Here is a 27,342-nt window from a genome sequence, read left to right as displayed (position 1 = left end):
TATTTGCTGCCTCGATCCCACAGGAAAAAACTAACAGAGCACCATTGTAGCTTCATAAATTCTTTCTACAGAACGCAGCTTAAGTCGCTGAGAGGCAAGCACTTCTCAGAAGACTGTAGCTACTTCAGGAAACAGCCTGACCCCTTTCAAGACAGCGCTGAGACTGGTGAAAGTGTCAGGAATACTGTGTCTCAGTCAAAGATGCTTTTGAGTTATTGCCTCTTACAAGGCAGCAGTCTCTAGCAGCTAGACCTCAAAATGAAGCTGGAGATAAGCAAAGTGGGAAATCAGGTCCCTTTTGAAAACACTGACTTTTAAAAAATGGCAGCAGGGCAGGGAATGAAATAAAGAAAAGCAGTCATGAATCTGCAGAGCTTGGAATTACCTCCTTAAGATCAGTCCTTGTGTCTTTTTTTTTCCTTTTTTTTTTTTTTCTTTTCCCCAAAATACTTATCAGTATTCATTAAGTAACTCAGCAGCTTTAAGATGTGATCTTCACCTGCTGTGTGAAAAAGTCAGAACACAGAACTAAAAAGGTTGAGATCTGGGATCTACAGCCTCCTCAGTACTTCAAAGTGGATATACAGAGTAACCATTCTAAACACCAGCACACCATACCACCTAGCCTTGCAGAAATACTGCTGATCCAAGCCTCTCCTTCCTGAATCCAGGCCATCATAGAGGCAAGAATGCAAAGTATTCAGGGTTAAAAGAAGAAAGACACAGTATAATTCTGTGGTTTATTTCTCATGGCATTTAGATAAAAAGAATGGATTTAAGGGACCTGTTTGTCCCCAAGTTCAGTGAAAAACAAAACAAAAATATCCAACATCCTTCGAGAAGATGAACTGTAAAACCAAGGACTGCTGTCAGTAATTCAAGCAGCTGAAATCTATGCAGGTGATTAATCAAGTCAGAAGGGTGCTTTGATTTCATCAGATGGAAATTTTGGTGAATGTGCTTTTATATGAGACAAGTTAATGGCTCTTTCATGTGGTTTAGTTTTGGTTAGTTTATTGCATACTTTTGTGTTTAATTTGGCTGATAATCCTGGAAAGAGATTTGTTTCTTAACATATGAATGACTTGCTCTAAGTGACTTCCAGTTTCTCTTGCTCCTAAGTCCAAGGGAACAGTTAGAGAAAACAGCTGCATGAAATACAACTGCCCTCTGCTAACAAATAACAGTCCTGCCCTCTTGCCCTCTTTCCAACCCCGTTTTAGTGCCAGCTTTGATCACAAATTAAACTCATTAAAAATGAACTGCTGAAAACTATTACTTTTCTTCCTATATGGTTTTCTGCTGAATTAACAAGTTAAATTGGCTCACCGATAGATATCAGGGATTGTGCAAGGGAGCAGGGAAAATGAGTAGCAGAATTATGGAGAGCTGGACCTCTCCTCATTTTCTCTGGCAGTAACTTGTTTCATCACCCAAGATGTACCATACAACTGTTGTATAACTGTCTTGTATTTATGGTTCCCTTGACAATATGTACGTACAACTCTAAAGCATGTACTGTATTGAACAGAGTCATGATTCCTTGAACACTGGAGGCTCTGGGGGTACCCTGGGGAGTACTTGATCCATACGGGTGCTGAAGCTGCTCAAAGAAAAGGCCAAATGACAGAATCAGAGAGAGAACAGGTGTGGACAGCAGTGCCGGTTCTGGCCCTGGTGAGGGGGACGCCACATTGGAACGGCGAGGGGAGCGCTCCGGGCAGGGTACAGTTTGCGCCGCCTTCGCTCCTCCTCAGCCGCTCTCGCCTCCCCCGGCTCTGCCCTCCTCCCCCCGCACGACACATGCCGGTGCTCCCGGGTCGCGTCTAGCGCCGCTGCCGGGCCCGGCGCGCCGAGGCGAGAGAGTGCGCGGCAAGCGGTGAGCGGGCGGCGGCGCGGCGCTCTGGCCGGGCCGTGAGGGTCGGCGGCGGACGGGTGTGGATGGATCCCCGCGTGGCCTGGATCCAGCCCGAGCAGAAAGGCCCCGCGAATGCGCTGTGGATGCAGATCTGGGAGACCTCGCAGGGCGTGGGGGGCCGGGGCGGCGCCAGCTTCCCGCACTACCTCTGCCTTAACTCCCCGGCGCTGGACTCAGCCGCCGCCGCCTCCCCGCCCCGTGGCCACAGCTGCGTGCGGCTCGGCGCGCCCGGCGGCGGTGCCTGCTGCTCCTCTTCCTCGCCTCCTTCGCCTTCGCCTTCTCCGCCGGCGCTGCTAACCGGACTGGTTCCCCCTGCCACCGCCGGCCCCGCGGCGGTCAACGGCGGCGGCGACGGAGGGCGGCGGCTGCAGAAGTCGCCTTCCGTGTCTTCCTCGTCCTCCTGCTCGTCGGTGGAGTCCGGCACCGACAGCCCCGGTTTCTCTTCCTCGGGATCGTGCAGCGGCGGTGGAGGCGGCGGCTCCTCCTCTTCCTCCAGTGGCCCCCGGGCGGCGGCGGTGGCTCCTCCCGGGCTGCTGGGCAGCGGACCCGGACCCGGGGAGTTTTTTAACTTCCACGAGAACAAAGTGAACGGGCACCACCAGCCCCCGCATCTGGCGCGCAGCCCCCACCCGCCGCCGCCGGCTTCTCCCCAGCAGCACCAGTACCACCCGGGCCGTAGGAAACGAGAAAATAAAGCCAGCACGTATGGGATGAATTACCTGCTGTCCGGCAGCCGCGGCGTCGCAATCAACAACTCTCCACACCAGCAGCGGCAGCCGCCTCAGCCGGCACTGCAGAGCCCGGGCACACCCTGGAAGACTAGGAAATACAGCCCCGGCGTGCAGGGGTGAGCAGCCGGGGCCCCTGGGCCTGCTGCAGTCCCAGAGGAATGGGGGTCCTCGGGAGCTTCTCCTACAGCCTTTCCGGGCGTGGGGATGCGTGGGTTGGGGGTCACGCAAACTCCTCAGGAGCCGGCTGTGGCAGCAAGGTTGATGATAGGGGATGGTGGATCACAAAAACGTGTTCTTTTGTAAATGACCTTAGTCTGTGCTGGCTGGGTGGCTCTTGGCCAAAGCAGTGATGCAGGCAGGGCCTGGGAACCCACACATTCGAGGGGTTAGGCCTTGCCTTGTAGTAGCGTGAGAGGTGAAGTTCATGCTACTGTCAAAGGGCACCTTCAATAATTAAAGCAAAAATGGGTGGGGGATGCCTGTCAAAGCTCATGAGGTCAATTCATAGTGTAAGAGGAAAGTGGAAGTCTTCAGAGGAGCGCAAAGAAAAGCCTTGCACTAATTTTTAAATGCCTTTCCTTAGGCTGTAGTAGACTGATTACTTCGGGGAGTGTTAAGAACATCAGTTGAAAGGGGTGTGCCCAGTTCTTGCTGAAATAAGTCTGAAAGTCAATGTGGTCTTAGAACATTTTTGAGGGAAATGGAATAGGATGGAGCCAGCCCATATATGAGTTGAAATCTTGACTTTCTAAAGCGAACATGTCTAAGAAGCTCATCCTATTCTGTGGCCATAAGTTTCTCATATCAGTAAGTAGTTATTTAGGCTGAGTATTCAGCTTGGTTCAGTCAGTGTGTAGAAGGGACTAAACCTGAAAGAAGCGCCTCTCAGGTGTTCTCTGAGATTTCTTTGTTTCAGCTGTCAAATTTCACTCTGGGGGAAAAGGTTGATCTCCAGTGTTAAAGGTTCATGGAAAAAGTGCATTGATTGACCACAGCAGATTTTTGATGTCATTTCAAAAATAGTGTCTTGGAGCTCCTAAAGTCCAGGACCCTTGCATGCCCATGGAGTAGAGGCAGTGCATATTTGTAGAGGGAAAAAGATAAAGATAACAGGGTATGCTTTCAGAGCTGGAGAAATTAAGTGGGAGATTTAACCTAACGACAGTGTCTTCCCTTTCTGTTCTGGGTGGAACTGTCAGGCACTGACATAGCCAAAAGTATTAAAAGATATTTTTTTCAAGTTTGGGGTGGTTTTTTTTTGTTTTTTTTTTTTTTCTTCAAACTGTAGCCTTTCCTGAGAAGGACAAGACTACTGTGTTTTAATTCCAAACTGACACTGAAAATTAAAATTGCTTACAGAAGGTGTCATACGCTGGGAGCTTTGGGTCCTATGTTAAGATGTATGTTTAAAGTTCCAGTAGTATCTTAAAAAATATTCTGAATGTATTTGTTTTATTTCCATAGAGATGCAGTAGAACACTGAATTAACATTTTAATTTATCTATATAAGACAAGTCAGTGTAACGGAGGTAGATCTCCAGGCAAGTGGATGAAGGAGTTCCCCAGGTCACCCAGCAGGTCTGGGGATTGAATTTGAGCTCTGCAGGTTCTGTCCTCTAGCTGTAGGCAGTACCACCTATGCCAATGACATATCCTTATCTTTCATTTTCTGCTCCCACCTTTTTTTCCAGTTGGTTTTCCTTAATAAAGGTTATGTCACCTTTCAAGTGTATAGAGAATCCATAGACAAGAAAATTGTTTAGCCAGGCTTCAGTTGCACTATTCAGTTCTATTGCTGATGTGTTAATGACAAGTTCTTGGCTAAATATCTTTGAAGGTGAAAGCTGTGTTTCCTGATCTTCTGTCAAGGATCTGTATTCCTGCAGTGAGACCTGACAGTGGGAGTGGGACACTAGCAACTACAGTATCTGTGATTCTGTAGTTCTAGTTTCCGTAGAGTAGCAGGGAGCTAGTGCTGAAGGAGAGCATGGAAGCTGGAACTGTGGACTTATAAATATGAGAAGCAGTTTCTGCTTTAAACATCGAGTTCTGTTACCCAGGGTGAATCTTGGACAAGTGTGTATTCTAAAACAAGCTTCTGTTTGGTGTTAGAGTTGTGGGGGTTTTTTTTATTTTTTTTTATTCGTGAAGTACTTGCATGATTGAAATAACAAAAATATTGTCACTGGTGAAGTGGCTGTCTGCCTTCTGCAGTAATTCTTGACTACTGGTGAGTTTAACTTAATTTTCCTGAAACCATAGTTGTGTATTACTTGGCTGTTCAAATAAAAATGTACTGAAAAGATGGAGGTGGCAACAGATCCCCGCAGAAGTTTCTTTGGTTCATTTACGTTCCTCATTCATTGCCTGGTCTTGATTGGAACTGTCAGCCCAGTCACTTCCATAACTGTGATGGTCTCTTGACAGAGCACCTTCAGTGGTGGTAAACTGGTGTATGCAACCGTCAAGGGTCTTCATTTGCAGTCTGCTTTGGACATAGATTCTAGTTAGAAGGACTTGATTATAGATGCTCTTATGCTCCTGTGCATGGAAGTTAAAGCTTACTGTGCTATGAATGTTGTTTTCTGCATTTTTTTTCCTAATGATTTTCTACAGCAAGCTGCAATGTCTGAGTGACATGCATTAGCTCACAGTGTTACTGTATTGTCTTTTGGTAATAGACTAAGAAGGGTTATCTCTGTTCACCCTCTCCCAGGCTGCAGTAGTAGTACTTTTGATGAAATGCCTGCATGCTTTGAAATAGTACTGTGCTCTCTCTGCTTTCTTGTTCAGAGGTGGAGATGGTCTGTAGCAGTGCAAGTCATCATTGTTTTTTCAAACACATATTCAGTGGCATTCTGGTGGTAGGTGTGGTGATTTTTAGGAATGCTTTGTGTTGTAAAGGTTGTGCTTTGCTCTTGTGTATGTACTGCATTCGTTTTTTCTGGTGTACTTGTATCCACTAGTGCTTTTACCACCTTCTGACAGCAGCATGCCAGTCTTTGTGTTGTAAAGGAAATTCTCCCTCTCATAAAACTCAAGTGTGAATAGTCTTGCTTGATTATTTATATCCTAAAGCAGAGCTTTAGGATGCCCTGGATTGACCTGTGTATCTCCAGATTTCTGGAAGTAAGGGATGAGGAGAGTGAAACCATATTTTCGACCAGCAGGTCGAAGGAGGTGATCCTGCGCCTCTACTCTGGTCTTGTGAGAACTCACCTGGAGTATTGTGTGCAGTTCTGGTGTCCTCAACATAAAAAGGACATGAAACTGTTGGAACAAGTCCAGAGGAGGTCCACAAGGATGATCAGGGGACTGGAGCACCTCCTGTATGAAGACAGGCTGCGAAAGTTGGGGCTGTTCAGCCTGGGGAAGAGAAGGCTGCATGGAGACCTCATAGCAGCCTTCCAGTATCTGAAGGGGGCCTATAGGGATGCTGGGGATGGACTCGTCATTAGGGACTGTAATGATAGGACAAGGGGTAACAGGTTAAAACTTAAACAGGGGAAGTTTAGGTTGGATATAAGGAAGAAGTTTTTTACTGTTAGGGTGGTGAGGCACTGGAATGGGTTGCCCAGGGAGGTTGTGAATGCTCCATCCCTGGCGGTCAAGGTTGGACAGAGCCTTGGGTGAGATGGTTTAGTGTGAGGTGTCCCTGCCCATGGCAGGGGGTTGGAAGAAGATGATCTTAAGGTCCTTTCCAACCCTAACTATTCTATGATTCTCTGATTCCACTGCTTCAAGAGAGTGATTAAGATAGCAACAGTGTAAGTTCTTAAATGTCTGGGTTTAGGTTAGGAGTATGGATGACAAAATGATTGGTTTCAGATGCGATGCAGATAAGTGTCCTTTAATATTATGAGGTTCAAACTGTTGTGACTGATGTTCAGAGCTACATGTGCTTTCTTGATAAAGTATCCTGTTGAGAGGTTTTAAACTACATCTGGTATTCTTGGGGTCTGACACTTTTGTTCTTCAAAGTAATACTTTTTGTTTCTGTAATGTAGATATTTTAAATATATGAGTAATTTAAGCATCCAGAGGCTTTAAAAGTGCTGAAATTTTGTTTCAAAATGCTAGTACCACCAAGCTATTCCAGTTCTTTTTACTAAGGACTCTACTGCTAGGTTTGCATTGGTTGGGTATACAGGTAATAAGGCACTTTTTCTTAAGATGTAGCTAATAGTTTATTAGTAGTATAAAATCATACCTAATTATTCTGCTTCTTAATATGAATTTAACAAAGTAAAGAGGGCATTTTTAACAATACAAGTCTGTTCTGCTTAATACTTTCAACTATATATTCAGATTAATTGTAGATGTTGAATGAGATTAGTGCTAAAATACCTGGCGTATCTGCTTGATACGTTGCAGTGCTGTGCAGAAACAACACAACTGGCTTGTTGGGGCTTATTGTGGACACTAGAAGTGTTATGGTACATTAGTATGGTGCTCTGCCCAGGCTAATTAGCATTGCATGTCCAGAGTTTCGTTTCTGTAACTGTTCGGATGTGGTGGTGTTACTATATTCGTTTATGTTAGTCTATTGTAAGTTTTGTTTATTCCTTCACCTTTTGCTGAAGCATTTCTTAACTCCAGTTGTACTGGTCTTTTTGCTTTTATGGTACATTGCTAAACTTTGGTAACCAAGGTAAACTTAATTACTGGGTTTTGTACAATGCACTAAAAATGTATTGCATTCAGGACCTTCCATAGCTCTAGTTGCATGTTTGTCAACCCTTGCTGCTTATTATGCTGCTGTCAGAGATGGGCAATGCAAATTAATGTGTAGGGATGCCATGTTGTCAGCCCCTTTTGCAAATTCTGTTGTACTTCGGCTGAGCTGAAAAAATGCAGACTTGCAGACTTTGGAAACTCTGTGTAGCCTTTACTGTCTGCACTGGCATGTCTAGCACATGTAAAGGCTTTAATGGATTTGCAAGGGTGGCATCTTAACTCTTCCCTGTACTTACAGTGCTCTAATACCCTCTAATAAAGAGTCAACACAGTGGGTTACGCTTCATGCGCACCACTGTTAAATCATTAGTGTCTGTTATCTGTGGTGTTAGGTGGATACCTGTAGTGATCTTAATGTGAGGCAAGCAGTGCTGGCAATGTACACTCAATTTTTACTTAATCTGGCTTTAGCACTGGGGCAGAACTAGTCAGTATATACTGTAGTATGCGAGGAGGGTGGGAGTGGTTGCCTGTTAGTCGCAGTAGATTCCTGGAGATGGGCTTGAGAGAGTGTCAGGATGTGGTTGAGTGATTTGTTTTTCATGGCTAAAGTTTGGTACATAGCAGAGTTTGCTGGTAGCTGTTGGATGAATTGTCGAAAGAACAGAACACCTTTTTTTTTGTGGTCAACTAAGTTGAGTGGTGTAGGTAGAGATCAAAGATTCCTTGCAAAATGGATACCTAGCGTAGCATTCGGGGCTGATGCTTTCAGTAATGGAATGAAAATATTGTGGCAGCAGTAGACTTGAGAGGACACATAGTACTAGAGGTCAGAAAGGCTGAGCTACAGTAGTAAAACATTGAGAAGACTTTGCATGACAGGTGCTCACATCTGTGTGTAAAGGAGAGTGGGACATGTTTGGAGCAGTTTAATCCTGACATCAGCTTCGAGGTGCTTTTCACAGTTGTTGGGCTTTGGCAGTAGAGATGATTGGTACTAGGAATATAAACAGCTGTATGGGGTGAGACTATTAGAGGCCAATGCCAAATGTTGGGAGATGAATATATTAATGTGAGCCTATGGTGATATTTCCTGGAATAAGATCTCAGTTTTAAATGATCGATGGTTCTCAGGCTACCTGGGCTACAGGCAGTGCATTGTTCAGCTTGCTATGGATTTTATGTATGAATTTGTCTTGTCTTATCTTGAGCTGGTATGAGCTTCTGAGATCAGCAGTGTACTGTGGCAAGGTGTTCCTCAGTTAAAGTAAGCATTATGTAAAGATCCTTTTTTTTTTTTGTCTTGAGGCTGTTACTAAGGTTGTTGTTGCTGCCAGCCACAGGTCTGAGGCAGTCTATGAGTGCCCTTTGCAGCTGACTTGAAAGAGAGAAGGAAAGAGGGAAAAAGTTGAATTGCCTGACACTTGTCTGTTTTCCAGTCTATTTAATGGTTGTTTTTATTGAAGCTGTTTCATGCCTCTAGATGTTTATCACATCTGTATGTTTTTCAGTTCTGTTGTGTCTTTGGGACTTGGATGAATCAGACCTGTGTGTGATAGTGTCCCAGTATTCTTACATCTTGGGCTATCTTGTTCTGTCTTGTACTTTGTTTCCTGATTATTAACATCCCATTTGCCTGTTCTTTTTGGCTACCAAGTATTGAACTGACCTTTTAACAGGATTCTTATTTCAAGATCTTGTTTCTCAGTGTTTAGAGCTGGTGCAGAGCCTGTCATTGCATCTTTGTAAAGACAGAATTTTCTCATGTGCCTCTGTTGTGCTTATATGTATCCTGTCTCAAACTGCCTGCTACTTCATTGTGCAGTCTGTATTTTAATGTCCATTTGCAGTTCTTGAGCTGCCTTATCCTAGGTAACTTTGCAGTATCAGACTTTTCTGCTTTACTCTTTGTTCTCTTGCCAGATCACTTAAGAGGATGCTGACTAGTGTAGGGCAATTTGGGGTTTCACTAGTGACCCTCCTTTAAGACTGAAACTAAGAGTTCTAGCTGCTTGTTTCTGTTTAAAACACTTCTTTAAAGATCTTAATGAAAGTCTTCCCTCTATTCCTATGTAAGCTTATTTTGTTCGTAAGCCTTGGAAATCCAGGTGGATAATGGGATTTCCTTTGTGGTTCACTGATCCTTGGAAATAATTCCAAAGGTTTTCTTTCAGATACTACTTCCATTTACAAAATCTGTGTTGACATCTTGATATAGTCATAACTATTCAAGTGTTGCATTGATTCTACTTTAGGCTAGTTTGACTATTATGGATGTCTTAATGCTTTTAATAAAAAAAAGAAAAGATTACTGCTTCACATTCTTCTGATACAAATGTAGTATTGAGTGAGTGGTGATTTTGGTGAATTCCAAGTTATTAGGAACAGATTTTGTTGTGAAGTATTTTCTACCAAAAATTGGATTTGGGACAAGTTTTCCCTGTATAGGATCAGGGAAACCTCTCTGGTATTAAAAGAAAAAAAAAAAGAAGAAAAACCTCATCAGCGTCTCTTCTGATCATGAAATTCACGTAGCAGGTTTTTGGGCTTTTGAGCTATTTTATCCTTTCTCAAGCACAGCTTTGCATCTTGTTAAGTTGTTCCTCATAATCCTTTTTGATAGCCTTAATCATCCAATCCTCTTTTCCTGCTTTGTACATGACTTTTGGGGTTTCTGAAGACATCTTCTGATGGAATCTTCTGACAAGGTAGCAGTAGATCTGATTAGTGATGCACACTTCTGCCAAACAGCCAGTGTCATACTTTAATCATCTCTGAAACACCTTGTTCTTTTGTTGAAATTCTTAAAATAAGAAGCTTCCTCTTTTATATGTCAAAATGAAGCAGTACTTAAATCCAGGAAAGGCCTTTCCAGCTATTGTTGTCTTGCAGAGATACTGACTTTAATGTGCAGGGTTTGCTGCTTGTGGTCCTTCGATGGATGCGTTTTGAATTAGACTTTGCTGCTTGAGATTATGTAAAGAGCTGCTGCTCCTCTTAAAGGTTTCAGTGGCTAACCTGATGTAACACATACCTGATCTACATGGGCATAATGGGTCTCTCATCACTATTATGTTTGTGCTGTTGCAACCTTTCTGACTTGTCTGGGATGTTAATCACTTGCTATATTTGGGCTTTTGGAAAAGAATAGTATAGAGATAGGAATTTCAGTGTTTAGCGGTTCTATTTATTAGCATAGCAAGCTTGCTGATTCAGTTCCAAGATTTAACATATGGTATGTACCTTCACTGATGCAACAAAATAATTGTGATGTTTTCTTGGTGGTGTGGTAAAGTCCAGCAGCTTAAGTCACAAGTAATGTACAGCTGTTCAGAAGCTTACATAGTGGATCTATTTTGCCGTGATCAATTTGCCATAGATCAGTTTCTTTTCTAGATATTTATAATGCATTTTTTTTCTAAGTACATCCAGCCATTAATAAGGTACTTGGTTGAGTTTTACTGGATTGACGTCTTTAACAAAAATAGTTTTCTTTTTCTCTTCCAGAACGCAAACAAATTTTGTTACTCAGGTCTACAGATTTGCAGTGTAAATCAGTCCAGCAAGCTTTGGTTCTTGAGTGTACGAACTGTCAAAAATGCTTCTAAGAGGTAAAATTTAATTGTAAAAAATTGTAAAATCTACAATTAGGACTGGTTCTGACTTGCAGGAGTGTGGGATAAAGAGAAAGCTTAGAGAGGAAGTAAGAAAAGTATGATTTTTGTGGAAAAGGTACAACGTATTATGAACTACTCTGTTTGTAGTTGAGAACAAAAGTACTTTTTTTTTTCATTCTCTCTTTAGTAGCTGACTTGCAAAGTAGCCTTCATTCTTGTTTGAGTTTAGTATTTAGGGTAGCTACCTGTAAAACATTTCACAGCTCTGGTTTGTAAATTCTATTTTCTTTTACTCTGTCTTTGAGTTTGCTAACTTCCATACAATTACACTGGGGGGGGGGGGAAGATAGTTGTTCTTTGAATTATGTAGTAACATGAGATTGATTTGGTATGACACTACAGTCTGTGAATGTAGTACCATGTTTTCATAGCTTTTCTCATCTGTAAGCCTAGAACATTGCATAAGGCCTAGAGTATTATTACCTGAGTGTTACTGGTGATGAGGAGGACTGGTATAAAAAAATAAAGGTACCTGGTGGGTGCTGTGAGTAGGGTGGGAGGAGAAGAACTGTAAATTCATCTCATTGGACATACTTCTTTTTTTGCTATTTTTGCAGCTGTCTTAAATCTTGGATTATACGGGAAAAAGTCTGTATCTCGGAATATGCTATATTAAATCACGCATATATTCCCCTTGATTTCACTAGACTGTTCCTGAGTTTGACTGTAACACTGATTTCTATTATCAAATGCATTTGATTGTTGTAGTGTAAGATTTCACCTGCATTTCCCAGATAATGCATTTCAGCTTTGCAGGAGTGTAGGTGAAGGTATAGTTCAACAGATTTCTGAAATACACACAGTGGCTGCTGGGCCATTCACCATTCAGGTCTTGAGACAGCAAAGTCCTCATACACATTTCGGAGCTCATGCTTCATTGAAAGAACATGTGGTGTTATTTGCAACCTTTATTTCATCAAAGCTTCTGTTGAAAAGCTGTTTATGCCTCCCTGTTTCTTTGCCTCCCAGTTTCTTTACCTCACCCACATGCTTCAACTCTGGCATCTGTTTCCTTTTATAAGGATTCTTGTCTGATGTGTTGGACTTTTCAGTCAGAAACATATTCTATTCTAGTCTAGTCTTTTTATTTTAATCATATTCTTTACTTACTAGAATGTTTTTAAAAAGAGTAAGTTGTTCCATGTAAATGATGCATTCTTCAGTATGTTCCTTCAGAATAAATGTGCTTAGTAGTGTAGATGTGATTAAGAAAAGAAACAGGATGCTAGTTTAAGAGATTAAAATTTCTACAGCTTTTCATTCACCTAGTTGATGCTGTTTGATAATTTCATTTCGCTGCATTTAAGTTAGCCCTTGAAGTAACAAGTCAATGTTATATATGGTAATAGTTACAGATCCACTAAATGATGAGAGTAGATGATCCTCTTTCCTAGAAATGTGTCTTTAAGGAAAGGCATTACAAAAATTTGAGACTGTCTCCTGAGTATTATTTTAACCTGAAGACTGAAAGTGTGTTTGCCTTTCCTGAAACAGTAAAAGGGATGAACTTTTTGGTAAACAGAAGGTGTCAATTCTCTTGCATAGTTCAGCCTGTAAGCAGCAAATGTTTGCTGTGCTTTCTAGTAATAGTATAAAGTGAACAACAGGTTCCTTCAGGCTGTTAAAATTGGCAAGCTGAATAACATAGCAAATATTAGTAGCCTCTCTTCTGCATCCTTGTGTTCTAAACTTTTCCACCTTGTGTTAAAAGGACAGTTGTATCTCCAAGTGTTTCTGTAAGTATAGTGAAACTGCCATGTGAAAAACACCATTAAAATGCCTGGTTTTGCTAGGCAAGTAGCATAATAGGCATAAAATGTGATAGAAGATAGGTAGGTGCTGGGGTGCTGTTGACAGCCCAAATTCTTTAACAGTCAGAAGGAGGCTGAGAAAATTGACCTGTGCTATATGTTGAAAGAAGTTATATTTTTTTTAAACAAAGAGTTAAGGTGTTGCGTACATCCACATGTACATCATGTGCTGCAAATAAAAATTCTGTTCCTAATGATTAGTCATAGTCCAAAGAAGCAAGTGCTTATGAAGATCATAGAGGTTATGTGGGCAAAATACTTAACTAAAAACTGTTCCTGTATTGGCTGGGCGAATATCATGTAGTGATCTTTTTTTTTTTTTTTTTTTTTTTTTTTCAGACAGCAAATTATTATTCCTTCAGTTAGTAGAGAAGTTACTCTAAGATGAGTTCTGAGCAGTATAGAGCACCTTGTTTTATGTATATCAGAGCTGCCTTTTTTGTGACTGTGTTTCAGTAACCTTGTCTGAGCAGAGGTGTTTATGAAAATGTAAACTACAGTAACAGTACATTTTTAAAAAGCATTTCAGGTTTTCAGAAGGTTCTTGAGGAGGTAGCCTAAAGAATGAAGTGCTTGAAGAGGATATATTAAAGATGGTCATGTTGTCATGTGCTGACTGTGAAGATAGCATTGATTGTCTTATGGACGTAGTCCAGGAAGATGATATTCTCTGAGATGTAGAAGCTGTCAAATTAGAAAAACTGGAGAAAGCAAGCAAAATAGAAGTCCGTTAAGACAGAGGATTTGAGGTTTGCCAAGTGTGTTAAAACCTGAAAACCTTTCACATTGAAAGCAAGAAACATGCAAGTCTCTAGGGCTCATACAAAGACATGAAAGGGCACCCAGGAGAAGTTAGATCATGTAGTAAAAACTAAGTGAACTAATTGCATTGCTTTTTGTCAGAGAAGGGCTTGAGACTTCTCCCTAGAACTTTCATTGACTCCAGGGAACTGTCTTTTTAAATTTCAGTAAGGAGTGTTTAAGTCCATCAGCGGAAAGAAAGCTGTTGTACAGCTCTGTATGGTGGCATACACTGAAGAATTCCAGATGAATTTAACTGTGAAGCCACAGTGTATGGTTTGAATTTTAAATGAGTTTTGATTATCTAGCTTTTGTGCTGTTATCCCGTGCAAACTGAAATATTAAATGAAGTGCTGCCTTGCCAGTGCAAGGTAGGAAATACGAAGTTGACTTGTTAAGAAGTAGATCAGGGAAGGAAATGCAGACTAGTTGGTGGGTGGTCTTTTTTTGAGTCTTTCATAACATGATTGAGAATTGCCGCAGTGTTAATCATCTGAACAGAAGCTTAGTGGGGCATGGCAGTGAGAGTGCTTGTGTGCTTGCTATATTTCTGACCTTGCTGACACACTAGGGGCTGCTTTTGAAAGACTGTATGGTGGAGGCTGCAGTGCACAGGGAAACTGAGATCCCTTCTATCTCCTCCTTCCTTAATATGGGGTGGCTACTGTAAATGCATTTATTTTCAGGAATGTCTGTGTCTCCTAGAGTGCTTGGATGGGGTTGATTCAGGAAGAATGTGTCTTTTTTGAGGACTTGGTACAAATTGAACAGTCACAGGTTTGCTGGGCTTATGGGTTAACTGCTTAGAGTAACCAAAGGAAAGAATAAAATACTTTATAATAGGGAAGTGTTACCAGTGGAATTTGTCAAGAGTCTGTTGCCTGATATATTCATAAATACCTGGAGGAAAGAAACGAATGAGAAAAGGATAGAAAGGATAATAGCTGGAGCTGACTGCAGACAGTCACAGTGGGAGTTTGTTGTTCATTAGGTTATAAAATTGCTGGGAAAATTAAATTCTAGTAAATACGGAATCGTGAATCTGAAGGAAAGTAATTCAGACTGAATATACCCAGTGGGTGGGCTTTATGTTTGTGGCTATTGTTCAGAAAACACCTTGAAGCTCTTTGATAATGGTTTCTTTGAAAGAGCCAGCTGTATGCACAGATATCCTTAAATTAGTCATTAGTAGCAATCTTTGCAAAGATATGGACAGTGAAGTGAAAGCAAGTGGACTGAATGGTGTAATGCTGTATTGACTCTGTGCATTTCTGGCCACCTGTCAGAGAACATGGTGCAACAGAAAAGCTGAAGAAGGTCGGCAGTGATCAGACTTCGGACTTTCTCCTGTGTATAGAGAGAGAGACAGATGAGGATTGCTAACTTGAAAAAGAGCTAGTGGATAGAGGCAAGTGGATATGAATCGGGAGCCTGAGAAGTGTTATGCTTGGAGATGAGCTGCCAATAACTTTCTTTCCCTCAAGAAAAAGAACATCAGATAAAATCATTAACCAGCAACAGTTAAAGTACTTCTTAGTTCTGATGCGTATTTAAATTGTCATAGAATGCCATGAATTACAAAAGCATAAATGGTCTAAAAAGACATTGAAAAATCAACGGAAGATGAGTTCTTTGAGCTAATATACATTATGGGTGGGATCCACCTTTAAAATATGCCACATGAAATTGCTGGAGGCTTGGAAGGATTGCTGCAAGGGAATTGGATAACTGCTTTGTCTTTTCCTGCTTTCAGCTACTGCTGATTTTTATAAGCAGGACAATGGCTCCATTGCTGTTGCGTGCATTCAGGTATTCCTTTCACTGGTCTTGTCATCTTGGAAAGGGGAAAAATCCCCAAAGCATACTTCTTAGAAACAAAAAATAGGAGCATCTTGGTTTGTATTTTCTGTCTTCCTCTGAAGGTTTGAAATCAAATAGATTATCAATGAAGTGACATGCTTAGTTGACAAGTCTGCTGTGTAGTTAAAAGTTCTCTTGTGGATCCAGCCCCAGTTTAAGGTAAGAGAAAGGGCAAACAGTAATTTTAAGTATATATGCTTTTTAGAAATATCGTTGTGCTTAGCTGTTAAAATCTATTTGTGTATGGAAAGGAATCCTGACACTTAAAAATTGGACACCTGATCTGTTGGAGGGTATCTGTTATAGTGAGAATTCTCTAGTAAAATGAGTTGCAAAAGTTTCAGGGGAAGAGTTAGGAGTTCTACTAGGGATGTATAAAAATTTCCATTGAAAGGCCAAGCATGTTAACTAAGGATTGACCTGATATTTTTATTTTAGGACAGTATTTGTATTTCACTGCAATATTGAATTTGTATGTTTCTTGAATATTTGGCATGGCTTGATGCTTTTTCATTGAAAACAAACGTGATATTCACCTGAAAATTCAAATTGATCTTTCAGATTTGCCAGCGAGTGTTCTAAGGTACAAGGATATGGGAAATAAGTGGACTTAACAAGTGTATAAGAACCCAGTATCAGAACTCCTCATGTAACACTGGTATTAATGTACTTTCCACTTGAGGATACATTTAATACTTCTACACTTTGAGTAGATCAGTTGGAAGGTCGCTTCCTATATGAATGAATTACTAACAAAGGGCTTGAGTGGTCAAAGGAATCCCTGTCTGTTGAAGTGGGTATTTTTGCATCAGGGAACACTCAAATGTCCCCCTTTTATCACCCTCTACAAAAACTCAGTGCCTGTGGCCTGTTTGCAAGTCTGTGTAAACTTCCACATACACAGGAGTAATAACCCCTGAAAATAAACCCACTTGAAGATTTTAATGGTTCTTGTGCTGCTTCACATTTGGATCATTGTATAGTTTTTAAGACTATGCTTTGTTTTTTTTTTTGTTGTTGTTTTGTTTTATTCTTTTTTTTTAAGAAAGTAATCTTTGGGAATCGGGAATTGAATATGACCTTCACTGTTGAGCCACTAAGAAGGTCAGTAAATGTCTACTAGTGTTTGCATCCTGTGGCTTTTGACATCTTTGGTATTTAGGTAAAGTGATGAGGGCTGGTGTGTAGGTATTGCTTAGGTTGCTGTGAGGTGCTGCCATAAAAATCAAGTATGAATACACCTGTCCCAAATCCCAGATCCCAAACCCTCCAATTACCTATGTGAATGCCACATCACTTAGGCTTTCATATTCCTTGAAAGTACTGCATGTTTTGGTTAAATGATGATACTAAATAATGCCTATAGTTTGTTTTTGTTGCAGTTTACTGCGATAGCTAACTTGTCATTATAACTGATACTACTTTCTCCTTTAGACTACACGAAGAAATAATTGACTTCTATGACTTCATGTCCCCTCGTCCTGAAGAAGCAGCTATGAGAAGAGAAGTGGTGAAAAGGATAGAAACTGTCATCAAAGATCTTTGGCCGACAGCTGATGTGAGTGTAATTTAAGTGGTGATTTGCTTCTCTGGTAAATTATAGAGCCCTGTTCACTTAACCTTGCTATTATCTTTCTGTGGTTTAGAATTGAACAGATAAGACTTCAAACTTAAGGCAGTTGACTTAGTATCACAGCTCTTGCAGTACTTTGCAGTTCATTTAAAAAAATGGAGGAAATTTAAAACCTAGATGTAAGGTTAATGAAGGCTACTGATAATTTTATTTTTCATTTTGAGAGCCACAGATGTGAAGAAATTTCCACTTTAAGAAGTGCATTTTTTAAAGTAAAAGCTTATTAAATTGATTGTCACTGTATAACTTAATATTAAACTGCCTACCTATGTATCTGTTTCTGTAAGGAGTCCTGGCTCTGGATATTTGTAAATATAAATATTTTACAAGAAAATGGTTAAAACACTCAGATTTTTATTTTTTTTGGTACTCGTCATAAATTTGACATTCAGTAAATTACTTTAACTCTGCTTTAGTGTGAACTTGACTTCCTGAGCTACATTGCAGCTGAAGTTGCTGTATTTTCAAGCCCTTTATTGCCTAAACAGTAAGTTTCTCCTAGACAAAAACCATATGGAAGTAGTGTAAAGTGTATCTATAGCATCACCTTTCTGATTACCAGATAGTAATGTTGTGAAGCAGCAGAAACATTGGGATTTTATAGCCTTCAGAAAAAAATCACAGAAAAATTGTGATTTTATAGCCTTCAGTGATGAAAAGTGAGGGCTGTGGCCACAGTGCTGAGCTAAAGATACAGAAAAGCTTCTCTGCTGCATCTTTATCTGTGATTTTTCCTTAGTGATAACATTTTTCTAGCTTGTGGGAACAGAGATAAACACTGAAATGGGCTGGTGTTGCCCAACCTTTTCATAGGTAATTTCAAAGAAGTGAACTTGTAAATCGTGCTCTGCTGTAGCGGAGGGAGAAGAATGTCTCAGTTCTCCCCATTAGAAGCATACCAAAGCATTTGATGTGGGCCATGAATGTCCCATCAGCGTGCTTTCTTTTCCACACACAGACACTTGCCACAATTTCATAACCGTCCTTGCAGTAAAATCTGCAGTATTCCTGTTTATCTGAATCGTATGTTTTAGATGCATTTGGTGTTTTGAAACCTAAAAATTTGGAAAAAATGTTTCCCTTGCACTCTTCCAATTTCAGTAAAGCTGCCCTATGAGGAAAGAAGGAAGTGTGGGGGAAGGAAATTTGTAGCAGCCTATACTGACATCAAAATGGAAATAAATAGCAAAAAGTTGTTTCAAAAGACTGTACTCTGCTGCTAGCAGGATTGGTAGTCATTTCATGTTAAAAATCAATCCTCTAAAGTTGCATCTATAAGAGAAAGTGTATTTCTGCAGGTTTCACACAGTATGTAGTAAAGTTCAATAAGTTTTTGCTGGGCTGTATCCTTAACGAGTCCAGAAGAATCTTTGTCTTGTGAAAGTGAAATGAAGTGAGCATTCATAATTACAAGTTATTTCACTGCTGTGGGTTTTTTTTCAGGTCCAGATATTTGGCAGCTTTAGTACAGGGCTTTATCTTCCAACCAGGTAAGTAATACTTTATATAAAGATTGTCATTTAGAATAATGGTAAATTTCAAAGGAGAATTCAAACTGGAATGTGTAAACCTGTCAAACTTGCAGTAAATTTTTTTACCTAATGTCCCATGTTACAAGGGGAAGAGTTTTTTAACTTAGAATTTCAAGTGTTTGGTATATCATTGTACTTCTCTAGATACTTACTGACTCTTAGGTGAATTACCTTTACTTCCTTGTGTCTGGGGTTAGTCTTTGTTTTCAAGATAGTGAAATTGAATGTTCAGTGTTCCCTATGTAAAGATTGTGTTAAATAAGGTGAATTACTGACTGTCACCACAGAGTTAGTGTGCAAAGTTACAAGAGTCATCACAGCTGTTTTCCCATATTTTTGAGAACAAAATTTCTAAAATGTCTTAATTCAGTGTTTTGTATCACTTAGTGGTTCAATAGGTGGGTGTATAGAATCATAGAATAGTTAGGGTTGGAAAGGACCTTAAGATCATCCAGTTCCAACCCCCCTGCCATGGGCAGGGACACCTCACACTAAACCATGTCACCCAAGGCTTCGTCCAACCTGGTCTTAAACCTCCCTGGGCAACTCATTCCAGTGCCTCACCACCCTAACAGTAAAAAATTTCTTCCTTATATCCAATCTAAACTTCCCCTGTTTAAGTTTTAACCCGTTACCCCTTGTCCTGTCACTACAGTCCCTAATGAAGTGTCCCTCCCCAGCATCCCTATAGGCCCCCTTCAGATACTGGAAGGCTGCTATGAGGTCCATGCAGCCTTCTCTTCTCCAGGCTGAACAGCCCCAATTTTCTCAGCCTGTCTTCATATGGGAGGTGCTCCAGTCCCCTGATCATCCTCATGGCCCTCCTCTGGACTTGTTCCAACAGTTTCATGTCCTTTTTATGTTGAGGACACCAGAACTGCACACAATACTCCCAAGTGAGTTCTCACAAGAGCAGAGTAGAGGCGCAGGATCACCTCCTTTGACCTGCTGGTCACGCTCCTTTTGATGCAGCCCAGGATATGGTTGGTTTTCTGGGCTGCGAGCGCACACTGCCTGCTTGTGTTCATTTTCTCATCAACCAACAACCCCAAATCCTTCTCCGCAGGGCTGCTCTGAATCTCTTCTCTGCCCAGCCTGTAGCTGTGCCTGGGATTGCTCCGACCCAGGTGTAGGACCTTGCACTTGGCATGGTTAAACTTCATGAGGTTGGCATCAGCCCACCTCACAAGCGTGTCAAGGTCCCTCTGGATGGCATTCCTTCCCTCCAGCGTATCAACCGAACCACACAGCTTGGTGTCATCAGCAAACTTCCTGAGGGCGCACTCAGTCCCACTGTCCATGTCAGCAACAGAGATATTGAACAAGACCAGTCCCAACACTGATCCCTGAGGGACACCACTCGTTACTGGTCTCCAGCCGGACATTGAGCCATTGACCACAACTCTTTGTGTGCGGCCGTCCAGCCAGTTCTTATCCGCTGAGTGGTTCACCTCTCAAGTTGATGTCTCTCCAATTTAGAGACAAGGATGTCATGTGGGACAGTGTCAAACGCTTTACACAAGTCTGGGTAGATGACATCAACTGCTCTACCCCTGTCCCATCAGTTCCATAGCCCCATCATAGAAGGCCACCAGATGGGTCAGGCAGGATTTCCCCTTAGTGAAGCCATGCTGGCTGTCACCAAGCACCTTGTTGATTTTCATGTGCCTTAGCATGCCTTCCAGGAGAATCTGCTCCAAGATTTTGCCAGGCACAGAGGTGAGACTGACTGGTCTGTAATTCCCCGGGTCATCCATTTTCCCCTTCTTGAAAATGGGGGTTATATTTCCCTTTTTCCAGTCATTGGGAACTTCACCTGACTGCCATGATTTCTCAAATATGATGGCCAGTGGCTTAGCAACTTCATTTGCCAGCTCCTTCCGGACCCATGGATGGATTTCATCAGGTCCCATGGACTTGTGCATGTTCAGATTTTTAAGATGGTCTCTAACCAGTTCCTATCCTACAGTGGGCCCAAGGTCTTCATTCTCACAGTCCCTGCATCTGCCTTCCAAGACTTGGGTGGTTTGGTCAGAGCCTTTGCCAGTGAAGACCGAGGCAAAGAAGTCATTAAGAACCTCAGCCTTCTCCAAATCCTGTGTATCTAGTTCTCCCGAGAGCTTCCTGAGGGGGCCTACATTCTCCCTAGTGTGTTTTTTATTTGCTGTGTACCTGTAGAATCTCTTCCTGTTATCCTTAATATCCCTTGCCAAGTTTAATTCTAACTGGGCCTTAGCTTTGCTAACCTGGTCCCTAGCTTCCCAGACAACATCCCTGTACTCTTCCCATGACACCTGTCCTTGCTTCTACTTTTTATAAGCCTCTTTTTCAATTTGAATTTTCCTCAGGAGCTCCTTATCCATCCAAGGAGGTCTCCTGGCCCTCCTGCTGCCCTTCCTTCTAGTTGGGATGCAACTCTCCTCAGCTTCTAGCAGGTGATCCTTGAATATCAACCAAGAGTCTTGGGCCCCCCTGCCCTCTAGGGCTATATCCCATGGAACCTTACTAAGCAGGTTCCTGAAGAGGCCAAAGTCTGCTCTTTTGAAGTCCAGGGCAGTGAGCTTGCTGCAGGCTCTTTTCACTGCCTTGAGGATCTCAAATTCGAACCTAAGCTGTGTCTTAAAGATTATGTTGTCTTTATATCATTTAAAATTTTGCTTAGGAAATCACTGGACATTCCACTTTTATGAATAACAATCACTAAAATTGTTTGGATTATTATTTTGCCTGTCAACACTGGGACATGAGGGAAGGATTGGGGTGTGGAAGTCAGAGGGGAAGGAGGAGAAAAGGTAAAAGGAAGAGGAGGATAAAGAACTCGGCAGAGAACTGGAAGCAAGAAACTAGAATACTGCTTTGGGTCTTAAAGCACATTAGGCCATCTCTTTAGCATTCCTACAAGCATTTTATTGGGAATCTAGGTTAAAAGTTGCAAAATGGTCACGCTGGAGGACTTGCAAGGCATAAAGTGCTTTTTTTTTTTTTTGCGGATTATTATGTTTTAGACTGAATGGATCTCATGTTGTGTTCCTTTTGTCTAGTGATATTGATCTAGTTGTTTTTGGAAAATGGGAACGGCCACCTTTACAGCTGCTGGAGCAAGCACTAAGAAAACACAATGTGGCTGAGCCATATTCCATTAAAGTACTTGATAAAGCTACGGTAAGTGATAGTCTTTGGAATACTGAACTGAAGAGTTTTCAGACCCCTTAAGATGTTGGTGATAAATAGTGTTCTTAATTCATGAAGCAACTTATATTGCCTTAAGTACAATGTTTTGCTCTGTCTGTGCAAGATTTTGGTAGAATTTGTGCTTAACAGTACCATGCAGTGTACTGTATTTGCTGGAAGGCTGTACCTCTGCAGTTGTTGTGAAATGGTGCTATGCTGCTTTTGTTTTCTTTTGGTTGTTTGTTTTGGGGTTTTGGTTTTTTTTGTGGGTTTTTTTTGCTTGTTTTTTGTTTTTTTGTTTCCATTTCAGATTTAAAATAGATATTATCAGCTGATGTTTAGGCTATGACTGAAGATAATTTTGTGGGATAACTGTACTCAAGGTGGAGATGATGTGAGACTGAGACTGAACTACAGTACTGGTAGTTCCATAATAATTCATTGCTGCCAAAAGAGGAAGTATTGCTATTCCTGCTTTGCTTTTATCCAGTTTGGCTTTGGTTTGACTCTGCAGTGAACCAGTGCAGCTTGACAAACCAAGAGACAGTGCTTTATTTTTTTCTGCTTGGGTAGTCTTCTATCAGTTTAGCAAGTGAATGGTGCAGTGTTGGGTCAGATGAATGCAGTTTCCACAGGTTATGAGTGTAGAATGTCTCCTATTAACAACAGTGAGTCATTAAATAAATTTAGTTGTCCTACAAAACACTGACATTGCAGCTATGGAGACAGATATGTAATAATTACAGGAAAGTACATGAGTGATGAGAAGTTAATGTGAACCTATACGCCTGTGTTTTTAATCACCTCACTAAGAAGCATTTGCTTTTCAGCAAATGGATTATTATCTTTTCTCAAAACCGTATTATTTTTAGCTTGATAGTTGTATTCATTTGAACTGATAGTATCCTCGTGTCTTAAGTAAATAAGCTGGAGAACAGCACCAGTATTGCATTCTGGGTATTCATAAAACCTTATTTTAATCTTTTCAGGTACCAATAATAAAACTTACTGACCAGGAGACAGAAGTGAAAGTTGACATCAGTTTTAATGTAGAAACTGGTGTGAAGGCAGCTCGATTTATTAAGGAATACATGAAGGTATCAGCCGTGTAATGAATGTTATACTACTTGCAGGGTTGTGCTAGATGCTCAGCTAACCTTTCTCGATATGGCTTAGACTAAAGTTGATTACTGAAGACTATAAACACTTAATTTAACATGGATATTTTAATTGATTTTCTGCTGGTGTCTGTTTAGTGTTGCCTTCGAGTGCTAGGTGTTTGTGTGGATAAACCTGTGCACTGAAGGGACTATGCAGTCATGGTTAGATCTGCAGATAGGTACTAAACTTTACAAGTCTGAAATTTTGTTTACCTTGAATTTGTGATGCTTGATTATTCTTCTGTAGTTACATACTTAAAATCAATTCTTCTGCAGTTACCTACTTAAAATCAAGTTTACTTTTCATGCTCTGCAGTAACAGTATGGTTTAGATAGAAAGCTTTGACTACAACGAGTGACACTGGCATTCAAAGGAGGATGTGAAAGTCTTCCTGTTTGGGGGTGGGTACTGATCTGATACGTAAGCTGTTTGATCAAATAAGAGTTGAAGTTAGCCTTCTGTTTGTAGACTAAAAAAAGGCATGTTTCAGTTCTTCCAGTGGAAACACTTTATAGCACACCACTGAATAACATTTTTGTATTAGAAGATTCTTATTGTGTTGAGATTGTGTAGTTTGTTCTTTGTTTCAGAAAGTTGACACTGTCACTGATAAGACTTACTTTGCTTTGCAGAAATATTCTTTGCTGCCTTACTTGATTTTAGTATTAAAACAGTTCCTCCTTCAGAGGGACTTGAATGAAGTTTTTACAGGTGGAATTAGCTCTTACAGCCTAATTTTAATGGCAATTAGTTTCCTGCAGGTAAGTCTGTTCCTTGTTTGTGTTCTTTAAAATATTTTGGTGTATGTACTTATGTCCTGTTATGGTGCTGGTTCTTTAGACTCCCCTAGCAATGCACAGCTTTACTGTTACGGTTCTAGGTATTTGTTCATTGGCAGCTCCTATGGACTACAGAAGTGAACTGAAGCACCAGCAGGAGCCTTGCAAAAAAGCAGAGACTGTGCATTGCTTTTTATATCAGGGCCTGTGATTTGGATTATGCTGCTGTCCTGGGCAGCCTATTCCAGTGCCTGAATCATTACTGGTGTTTTGTAAGTCTGCCAGGGTGCAGTTTAAGTTGCTTCTTAGACTGATAGAGTAGTTGATTTCAGTGTTTATTAAAATTCTGAAATAAGTAAAGTTGTTTTTAATTACATGTTGGTTTGGTTTTGACATACTGACAAATATTGTAGGAAACTAATGAAATAGCTAATGAGTTATAGCATCTTCTAGTATATTTTTGTGATGGTAAAATTTGTGTATGATGAGGTACGATGTTAGTATCTCTCATGCTGTGATAATGGAAAAACCTCCATATTTTGCTGCTGTTAATGATTAATTGAAATATTACTATAATTTTTACTTACCATATATAATATGGGGAGGTTGAAGTAAAAATTGTATTTTAGTTAGGGTAAATAGAGCCCCCCACTACTTTTGAAAACATTGGCGATGGGTTTTCTGGGAAGAAGCAGGCATTACTCTGTTACTAATTAAGCTGTAATGTAGTTTGCAGTACTTTATTGCTTTTGGCTTAGGGAAAAGAACTTACTAAGCCTCAGAAAGCTGGAAGAGGAGGGAAGGAGTTCTTTGTCTTCCGGGTGCTACTGAAGTGCTGCCCCCTCTTGGTAGTTTAAGTAGGTGAAGAATGACTCAATTCGGGCTTGTGTAAAGCATTTATACTCAGCTGTTTAAATGAGAGCTTTTTATTGCACTGTGTTGTGGTCTGAAAAGCATTAATTTTTAATAATTAACAACTGCTCTGTCACAGCTGCATCCAAGAATTGATGCCAGAAGAGCTGATGAAAACCTTGGAATGCTTCTGATAGAATTTTTTGAACTCTATGGAAGGAATTTTAACTACTTGAAAACTGGTATTAGAATAAAAAATGGAGGTGCCTATATTGCCAAAGAAGAAATAATGAAAGTCATGACTAATGGATACAGACCATCCATGCTATGTATTGAAGATCCTCTCCTGCCTGGTAAGATTGTACACTTGCAATATTCTGGAGCTTTGGCTCAACTTGTGCTCTCTCAGCTTGTGTTAAAGTCTCTAAAGTGTGCTGCACAGAGAAGAGACTGATGCTGATGTCAAGGTACAATTGTGAAGATGGGCTAAGAAATAAGGACCTGAAGTCTCCCAAGATGCATTGCCTGAATAAATTGGATTGCATTCAAACAGTGCAGCTACATAATGCATTGGAAATGCAGGACTGTTGAGTGTATAATAAGATTCTCTAAGTAGTTCTGAGGGGTAGTGAAAGAAAGATGTTCAGGAAATCCTAAAAGAGGGTTTGCTAGTAGGAACAACTTTGTTATTCTTTATGAGAGAATGAGAATGGAGGGTGTAGCTTTTTCTGCCCACAGTCTGTGGTGCCATACCTCAAATATATTATAACATATGGGAAAGGAATGCCCCAGATGAGGTATGTGTCCTGCAGTGTGGTGCAGTAAAGACTGCACTGAAACGTGTGTATATCCATGAATGTGTAGCAAGGGACCAGCTTTACTATGGTGTTGGTGTGAAGAGTGGCTTGCATAACTGACTTCTGTGCTGCACAGGGACCTTCAGGGAATGCCAGTTATATTAGCATGTACTTTTGAAAGTAACTTAATTTTTTTTTCTTTAAGATCTGGTTTTCATTTGATAATCTTCAAAGTAATCAAGATTAACTTTGGCTGACCTCCTGAAAAAAAAAGTCCAATGTTATAGTACTCAGTTTTGATTCTATTTAGACTGTCACAAGTAACTGAAATTCCAAAACAGCTTTTTAACAAGTCAATTTTCAGTTAATTTGGACTTCAGCATCAGTATTTCTAGAATGTAATTGGCACTCAAACTCCATACTGTCACATCTTGTGGGTAGACTGCTTATGTACAGCACTTTTAAAGCAAATACCATGGATCAGGAGCTGAAGTCTGGCACCTTTCTATAAATATTCAGTAGGCTGAATGCTCATAGTTCTGTAGAACAGGTTTCAAGCTAATCTACTCATTTGCCTAACCACATCTCTGATATGTTTTTAGCCATGTGTTTGTGTCCCATCATGACTCTTTCATTTGGCCAGGCATGAGACAGCGTTTGTAGAACTTTCACTGTGTTATTGAGATTTCCTTCAGTAGCTTGCCAGCAGATCCATGTGAACAGCAGCATGAGCTGCATTTCTTTATAGTCAGAAACATTTACTGTCCTCCAGTTCTGTTCCTTCCTATCTGCTGAGGAGTAAAAGAGAAGAAATTACATATGCTGCACAATGTTTTAATCACCGCTAATAGTGCTTTGGAATTTTTACTTCTCTTTGACTCTTCAGAGAAGAAAAAAAAGTTATAAATCCGGTATGGGCTCTGAACTAATTGTAGTATAAATCTTGCAGAAGTAAAGAACTATAGTTTAGAAGACATGTGTCTATCAAAGAGCTGGTAAGAGTTAAATTTTAGATGAGGTTATATGGGCTGAGATAATGTAATTTTTACAGGATAGGAAGTTTTGGCAAGGGAAATGAAAGCTGACAATAGTTTGATGTTATTTGACTACTGTGTCCTGTAGGGATATTTTCTGGCAGCTACCACAGAGCTTCAGAACTTGCCTTATGGAACTAAGAGGAAAATTACATAGAACATACAGGATGGCTCTTTGAATCAGAGGAATACAGCCTCCTCAGATCTAGACTTAAATCGCATATTCCTATAGTATCTAAAAGTACCTGTCAAGTGTATGGAGATAATGTCTAGAATTCTGCTAATTAGTTTACTTCTATTACTGCTTGTGTCCCAGTACAAAAAACTTTTCTGTTGCTTTAGGTCTTTGCACAGATGACAAGTAGTCATCTCTACTTTATTAGCTTGTGGTCAGACCCACTCAGTGTCGTAAGGGTCAGTGCCAGGAGGTGGGAACAAGTATTTTGATAAAGAGTGGACACAGATAGTTCTTTATTAAAGTCTGCATAAGATTCTGTAATTTTTTTCCCTTCAAACCTTTTTGCACTGTACGCATAAGTTTTAAATCTTTTTTTGCTGTCCTTCTTTACCCTCATCGCAGCTGCTTGGAAGAAGACTTTGAAAGGTGACTCCTTAATCCAGGCATCAGCCAAAAAGTATAGGGTTGAAAATAAAAAAATCAATGTCTCGAGATTATCCAAGTAGTGTAAAATTCCCTCTGTGAGTGTATGTACTAGTTCAGTAGTAGGATGCTGAAAGGTATAACTCGTAAGAATAGCTTTAGATATTCTTTTAGGGAACAGGATTAAATTCAATGGGATTAGCTCTTTAAGTTGGAGGAAATGTATTTTCTTTGTGTGAAAAGGTGATGTCTGGCTAACAGATAAATGATGTAATCAGAAGGGTATGATACTTCAATTCTACCTGCT

The 27,342-nt window shown here is 40.6% G+C and overlaps 1 protein-coding gene across 7 annotated transcripts in view; it reads left to right on the top strand.

Annotated features, from left to right (window-relative positions):
- Positions 1-1,662: 1,662 nt before the first annotated feature.
- The window catches only part of TENT4A (terminal nucleotidyltransferase 4A), a 60,307-nt gene continuing 34,627 nt past the window's right edge, over positions 1,663-27,342 (top strand). For 6 of the 7 annotated variants that reach the window (XM_057428759.1, XM_057428758.1, XM_057428757.1 and 3 more), the window contains exons 1-7: positions 1,663-2,765; positions 16,910-17,033; positions 18,552-18,598; positions 21,682-21,802; positions 22,801-22,908; positions 23,605-23,733; positions 24,743-24,956. In XM_057428759.1, coding sequence (XP_057284742.1) covers positions 1,942-2,765; positions 16,910-17,033; positions 18,552-18,598; positions 21,682-21,802; positions 22,801-22,908; positions 23,605-23,733; positions 24,743-24,956 — 1,567 coding nt within the window. In that variant the 5' untranslated portion in view covers positions 1,663-1,941. The remainder of the gene's footprint in view (positions 2,766-16,909; positions 17,034-18,551; positions 18,599-21,681; positions 21,803-22,800; positions 22,909-23,604; positions 23,734-24,742; positions 24,957-27,342) is intronic. The other variant, XM_057428756.1, reaches the window with a different exon arrangement.

This window comes from Pezoporus wallicus, unplaced genomic scaffold (genome assembly GCF_028554395.1).
Source record: "Pezoporus wallicus isolate ANWC-B61680 ecotype Strahan unplaced genomic scaffold, APGP_CSIRO_Pwel_v1 contig_6658, whole genome shotgun sequence".
In the NCBI taxonomy this organism is placed as follows: Eukaryota; Metazoa; Chordata; class Aves; order Psittaciformes; family Psittacidae; genus Pezoporus; species Pezoporus wallicus.
The sequence above is the reverse complement of the archived record's forward strand: the minus strand, read 5'-3'. Positions and strand labels throughout refer to the sequence as shown.